At 37.3% G+C, this 7083-nt stretch overlaps 1 protein-coding gene across 3 annotated transcripts; it reads left to right on the top strand.

Moving 5' to 3' along the window:
- The first annotated feature begins 445 nt into the window (after positions 1-445).
- LOC18436121 (serine/threonine-protein kinase PCRK1) lies at positions 446-5691 on the top strand. Of its 3 annotated transcripts, none has more exons than XM_088874824.1 (4): positions 446-1065; positions 3493-3753; positions 4550-4672; positions 5009-5691. In XM_088874824.1, exons 2-4 carry the CDS (start codon positions 3622-3624, stop codon positions 5555-5557), a joined length of 804 nt encoding a protein of 267 aa, XP_088730950.1. In that variant the 5' UTR covers positions 446-1065; positions 3493-3621; the 3' UTR covers positions 5558-5691. The 3 variants fall into 3 exon arrangements, with proteins under 3 accessions (XP_088730950.1, XP_088730948.1, XP_011624107.2); XM_088874822.1 differs by having other exon boundaries at positions 669-1065; positions 2921-3753; XM_011625805.3 differs by lacking the exon at positions 446-1065 and adding an exon at positions 1457-2459.
- Positions 5692-7083: the final 1392 nt, after the last annotated feature.

Genomic DNA, 7083 nt, shown 5'->3' with positions numbered 1-7083 from the left:
CTAAACCGGATGGGAACCCGCTGTTCCACTCTAAAACCGGGCTGAACTGGTGGTTCCACTCTAGAACCGGGCAGTTCCCGGTTTTTGGTTGGAACAGGCACGGGCAAGCGTGTTTTTAGGTGGGGCACGCTCGCACGTAAGCTCGGACACACGTGTGCGCGTGTGAGTGTGCGTGGGGCACGATCGCACGTGTGTGTCATGCGTTACGTGTGTGAATCGGGCTGAATCAGATGGGAACCGGAGGTTCTACTCTAGAACTGGGCTAAATCGGATGGGAACCGACGGTTCCACTCTAGAACCGGGCTGAACCAGATGGGAACTGGCGGTTCCACTCTAAAACCGGGCTGAACCGGATGGAAGCCGGCTGTTCTACTCTAAAACCGGGCTGAACCGGCTAAAAACCGACAGTTCTATTCTAAAATGGAACGATTTTTAGTTTTTAATTGAAACCGATACGAGCAAACATATTTCCAAATCGAACCGGGAGAACCTAGTTTGACTCGCCGTTTGTAAAAACAAAGGTTTAGATTCCTTACTGGAATCGCCATGGACTTATACACGTTAGCTTAGATACATTAATGGAATCCTGTAACACGTCGCCACCAGGACATCCATCGGACGGCCCACACTAACTAAAGTTCTCAATTATTACACCACCATGACCAATCATACATGACTCGTGTATGGTGCAATCGTACCTTTACCATACAGCTCTCGTCCATGGTACTGCTAATCCCCATTGTCCAACACTCAGAACATGACAAATGCAAGGCGCCATGAAAAAGTTACAAAAGTTGCAGAGACCTAGGGTTTTTTAGTCTTGCTTTTTCACACCTCCAATGGTTACCCGTGATTGCCTGTTCACAAAGAGACAAGGAAAGCGTGGTCAATCTTGTAGCCCACAAGTTTGAGTTCTTAGGGTTAGGGTTTTTGACTAATTTTAGTACAAATGGTGGTTAACAGTTATCATGGTGATAATATTATTTTAATCATTCATGGAGAAGAACCTCCAGGTGGTTGATCAATCTCAACAGATCTCTGACACTTTCAAAGCCACCAGACACGGTATAAATGCTTTATCTTATTTGAGTTTTTTATTTACGAAATTGGTATCTAGGGTTTCTAGCCATATTTTTGTGGAGGGATTTTCTGGAGTTGTGTTTCTCTTGGTATTTCTAGGGTTCTGATCACAAAATTGAGGCTTGGGACTTGGGTTATGGAGTTTATGGCTGTCTGGGTATTTCTAGGGTTGCTAAACTCTCATTTCGGTTAATGTTTGTTAGTTCATTTTCGTTATGATATGGGAAATGTGGTTCATTTTACGGGTTTCTCGTGGGCTTAATTTCACAGAGTTTATGGGAATGTTTTATGATTTTTTTCCTGAATGCCGATTCCTATCATCAATTTGAAAAAGGGTTTTAGATTTTCTGCGTGGTGTAATTGGGCTTTTACAATGCACCTTCAACATTCAGGGTTTAATCTTGCATTTCTTGAATCGAGGTTTTTATAGCTTTGTGGATGCTTATTTTGATGTTCCCCTTAAATATAATTGTTTTGTTTTTCAATTCATACATAGGACAGTTTTAAGTATTTGGAGCAAGCTTTTATTTCTACCAAATTCACATAAGTTTTACCTTTATCGTTTTGAATGGGAGACTATAGTGTTTAATAGTCATTCCATTCTACAACTTTTGCTATGAACTGACATGTAAGTATGGAATTTGAACCTGCAACTTAGTGGTTTAGACAGAGCTCCACATGTCCCCTAGCCAAGGAGAAGAACCCTAATTCCCCCTTTTCTTGTGGGATTTTAATTGGGATCGGGTGTTCCATGCCTCGAGGGAATCCCCCTTTTTTTCCCCACTTTTTCTTTTCGAATTTTAGTGAGGATTGAAGAGCTCGGACACCATTATGTCAAGGAGTACGACCCACATTGTTCTCTCTACATTGTTCTCTCTGGTTTACTTTTTTGGGGAATTTGAACTAGGATTTAGGAGTTGCAAGAGCACTAGCCAAAGGAGAAAAACCCACTATTTTGTCTTTTTCCCCCTTTTTTTGAATTTGGAATTTGAATTAGGAATTCTAGGGTTTTGGGCGTGCTTGGTATGAAGTGCTTTCATTTTTCTCCTGGAGAGAAGAAGGAAGGGGATAGGACTAGCACTTCTAGGGTTTCATGGATCCATTCAAACAATGGGGAAGCCAGGCGATCTGAGTTCGACACAAATTCTGCTGATTTCTCAGATTCAGATTCAGGTTTCTGTAGCCTTTCTCAGCGACCAAATAATCTTTATGTCTTCAAGTTTTCTGAACTGAAAGCTGCCACAAGGGGTTTTAGCCGGGCTCTTATGATAGGAGAAGGGGGTTTTGGATGTGTATATAGAGGGGTTATAGATGTTCCTGATGTTCCCAGTACTAAGATTGATGTTGCAGTGAAAAAATTGGACAAAAGTGGATTTCAGGCAAGATTTTCAATGTTACCATTATTGTTCTCAACCTTTAAATTGATAGCGAAAATAATGTGATGGATTGTGATATGCGTTGGTCTATATAATTCTTGTCTTGTTCGTAATAGATTTGATAGTTTTAGATGCCATTTCCCTATGACTTGTTACATTCTCTTCGGAGTGCAAGTTTGCAACTTTCATTGTTCGAATCAATACATGACTATACATGCGGAGTTATCATTGCACATTTATGCATCTATTGTACACATGCTTCTCATTTGCAGCATGGAGGTATGAATGACTCACAACGTGTTTTTTATTTTCTAATTTAGAAATCTGTCCCTTCTTTACCAATCTGTAACTGCAGTTACTTTGTCATAGAAGTGAAGGTTGATGGTATCGCGTAGCTCACTGGTGTGTAGAATAGTTTTTTATAACAGAATGCACACTTACAAAGTTTTTGCTAATGTTTTCAGATGACTTGCTAGCATTTGACGTTTAGTGCTTACAAAGGACAAAGGAGATTGCAGAACTCTGAAGATTATTGACTCTCATCTGTGATAACATTGATTAGTTTTGATTTTAACTATTATTTTTAGTTAATACTAGGTCAAACATCCTAGATGATTGGGATCTAATGAGTAGTTAGCTAGATATATCTCTGTTGGGGCGTCAATTGTTCTGAATTATCTCGTTTTGCAAAGTTTCGTTATTTGGTCTTGTACTCATTTAAGATCTTTTCGGTTATGTCAGCTTGAATTTTCCAATTCACACATTTCTTTTCGATAAATTTAATCTTTCCATGCATTGAATGTGCTAGTTGATATATGTTTTATAAGCAGTGTGATTAACAAGTAGGTTCTCTTGTTACTGAATTTTTGCTGTTGTCAATGTTATCAACGACAATGAATTCCTTTCTTTTATCTTGGTGCAATGTAATGGTTCATTTTTTTTTCTTTTAGTTTTTCAAAGAGATAATGCTTTTGGTAAAATTTCAAAAAAATGAAGTGTTATGGTTTATTTATCTTTTTCACTTTCTAGTACTCAGGGGCACAAGGAATGGGTCACTGAGGTAAACTTTCTCGGAGTGGTCAGTCACCCGAATCTCGTCAAGCTAGTAGGCTATTGTGCGGAAGATGATGAGAGGGGAATTCAGCGGCTTTTGGTTTATGAATATATGCCCAATAACAGCCTTGAGGATCACCTATTATGTCAACCATCAACCCCTATCCCATGGCCCCGAAGGTTAAAAATAGCCCAAGATGCAGCTCGTGGTTTAGCATACCTCCATGAGGAACTGGATTTCCAGGTTTTCTCATATTATCCATCAAATTTTGAAAATTTGGTCCTTCTTACTGAATTTTGTTCATAGTATTAATGATGTACATTTGAGACTGAGGCTGCAAAATTTCCATATCAAAGTTGCATATATATAACAGGTCTGAAAGTTCCTCATTTGTGAGTCTTTAGCATATAAGATATCTGGAATCTGCCTCAAGTGATGGATGAGGAGGATATTTCATTTCATTGGATGAGGTCGTTTAGGCTTCTTGACATGCATTTCATACTTGCTGCAGAGCTGCAATTCTGTTTTTTTTTTTTTTTTGACTATCCTCTCTCCGTCCTTTGTTCTTACCTCTACTTCACACTTTGCGTTCTACTTTTCTTTCTTGTATGTTATACATGCCTCTGTTTCTTTGGACTCTCACGTACAAGTTGATGTATACCTCATTCTAATATTTCAATTGGTTACTTACGAAGGCAAAAAAAAAGGGAAAAAAAAGAAGACGAAGAACAAGAAACTGCTTGCATTATGTTTTGCATTAATTATATTATAGTTCCAAACTTTGAATTTACTTTGGAACTCAACCTATTAGATTGGCCCTGTCTTGTCCAATCACACCATTTTAGTTTACAAGAGCGTAAACTTTCTCGTAATTTAATAGATCCGTCTTTGGTTTGAAATCCTAGTTGTTTTCTTGTAAATTATTGCAGCTTGAGTAAATTACTTTTGCGTTGCTAATGTATAATTGTAGTGTGGCTGTAGTGCATGCATATTTGCAAACAATTCCTGCCATATTTTAGTATGTGCTTTGGTGGTGCAGATAATCTTTAGGGATTTGAAAACCTCAAATATTCTCTTGGACAAAGATTTTAGGGCAAAGCTCTCAGATTTCGGGTTGGCCAGGCAGGGACCACCAGAAGGAGCTGGCCATGTTTCTACTGTGGTAAGTCATTGAGACATGATAGGAATGGTTTTTCAGGACTGAATTTTATCTGCCTTGGCTGTTTACATGCCATCCATGCACTGAATTTAATTGCATTGAGAGAGGGATTATTCTCAAATTAAGAACCCCAAAATTTTTTGTGGAGAGAGAGAGAGAGAGAGAGAGAGAGAGAGAGAGAGAGAGAGAGAGATGAAAAAAATGTCATGGTTGTTTCTTTTGAGTTGTCTGTTCTATTCTTCTTGCAAGTATAGATCCAATGGCATTGAGAGAGGGATCCTTCTCAAAATAAATTCATATAAATTTGTGCAAAAACTTGAGCCTTAATCATGTATACAGGTCGTGGGCACTGTAGGCTATGCAGCACCAGAATACATTCATACAGGACGTCTTACTGCTAAAAGCGATGTATGGAGCTTTGGAGTTGTTCTATATGAGCTCATCACGGGGAGGAGGTCCATGGATAGGAATCGTCCAAAAAGCGAGCAAAAGCTTCTCGAGTGGGTGAAGCCATATTTATCGGACCCCAAAAAGTTTCATAATATTTTGGATCCAAGGCTTGATGGGCAATGTGATGTTAAGTCAGCCCAAAAGCTTACTGCCTTAGCGAGCAAATGCTTAATTCGAAACCCCAAGTCACGACCAAAGATGAGTGAAGTGGTCGAGATATTGGATCAAATTATAGAAATTGCAGAGGGGAGTGCTGATCAGGCTGTTTTTAAGGAGACCAGTAGTGCTGAAACTAATGTTGGTGAAGCAACTGATCAAGAGAGAGAAACTGGGAAGGGGAGGGTGACTGAGTTTATAGATGTGGTGAATGCTAGGATTAAACAAAGCAGGTTGTTAGATTGGAGGGGTTGGGGACCCGGTTTGGTGAGGACATGGTGATGTGTTATTTGAGGGAGGGAGGAGATTTTTTTTTTTATAATTTGGTCAATCAAAATTATCAATGCATCAAGATTGTGTTGTAGTCATGACTTCTTTATAATTTTGTGAATAATTTGTTTTTCTGGTTTGTTATCTACAAGTGCCGCATGAAAAACCATTACTCTTATTATAGTGCTTTTAAGATCTCAGGACTTTTAAGATTTTATGATTTTATTAGGATTATGCAAGTTTAAGCCTTGCAGAAGGGAAACATGGCAACGTCTGGGATCACGGTGGTAGCATCACGTGAGTTTCAGCTAACGGTCTAGGTTTTCATTCGACTGATGCATTAGAAAACCATGGACTATTTTTAAATGGGTAGCGGCTTGTGATCTCCACTAATCTACCAAAAAAAAAAAAGAAAGTGTGGGAGCTCTATCAGTCAATATGAAGAAAAGGTTAAACGGCTGTAATTAGGCGTGTTTGAAAATCTTATATTTGGGAATATTATGGAGCCGTGTATTAATCCCCCATTGATCTACCCAATATATATATATATATATATATATATATATATATATATATATATATAAAAGAAAAAAAAGAAAAGAAACATAGAAGAAGATTTCAGTCGTGGAGGTGCTTTTGAAATTGTCTTTTTTTTTTTTGGAAAACTATGCCGTATCTTTTATTTTTTGGTTTTCATATTTCAATAGATTTAAAGATTCAAAATAGGTCTCTTAACTTTTTTTATTAACTCTACTCATTTTTAATTATTTTTTTGTTTCTAACAAATATAAAAAAGACATTCATTCTAAATTTTTTTTCTCTTTACGTGATATATTCTCTCCAAATTTCTCTCTTTAACATTTATTTTTTTTGTCTCTCCAATGGAGGAGAGAGAGAGTGAGTAGAAAAATAGATAGAGAGATTCAGTGGAACATTACGTTATGAAAGACATAAAAGTGTTTAAAAAGGATGTCTTTTTAATATTTGTTTGGGGTAAAAAAAAAAAAGTAGATTTAAAAAGGATAAAGTTGGCTTAAGAAGTTAAAAGATATAAAACTTATAATTTTGATGATTTTGAAACTTTGAATTTATTTTGATGATTTTGAAACTTTGAATTTATTGAGATATAAAACTTAAAAATAGGAGTATAGACATAATTTCTAATTTTTTTTGGGATATATTAACCAGAATCAATAAGCTTTCTAATTCTAGGCAATTCTTCATGAGTGATTCTACTTGAAAAAGGATATGCTTAGAGTCCTTCAAAGAGGAGTTGCCTTAATTAGGACCGAACATGATGCTGTTGGTTCCTCATGAATATTGGTATATGTTCAAATGAAGTATTATCAGAATCGCTTCACCTCGGTGAAATCGGCTTAGGCTTTCAGTCTTTGACCGTCGCTTCACCTCGGTGAAATCGGCAGCCTTTGACCTGGCAAAGTGAAGCCAGCCCTGGAATTTTGAAAATGTTGAAAAAAAATATCAGAATATTCCTTACATTACCAAGAATATGATAGTATATGTGAAATGTTCATTAA

This window comes from Amborella trichopoda, chromosome 8 (assembly GCF_054954075.1).
Source record: "Amborella trichopoda isolate Santa Cruz 75 chromosome 8, AtrichopodaSantaCruz75HAP2 v2.0, whole genome shotgun sequence".
In the NCBI taxonomy this organism is placed as follows: Eukaryota; Viridiplantae; Streptophyta; class Magnoliopsida; order Amborellales; family Amborellaceae; genus Amborella; species Amborella trichopoda.
This window is presented reverse-complemented; position numbering and strand designations above follow the sequence as displayed.

Bases quoted from the DNA above. Each gene is read 5' to 3' on its own strand.
- LOC18436121 (XM_011625805.3), top strand. From the start codon at position 2,106: ATGAAGTGCTTTCATTTTTCTCCTGGAGAGAAGAAGGAAGGGGATAGG. The intron at 2,460-3,492 runs GCAAGATTTTCA...TCTAGTACTCAG, and splicing joins TGGACAAAAGTGGATTTCAG to GGGCACAAGGAATGGGTCAC. The intron at 3,754-4,549 runs GTTTTCTCATAT...TTGGTGGTGCAG, and splicing joins ATGAGGAACTGGATTTCCAG to ATAATCTTTAGGGATTTGAA.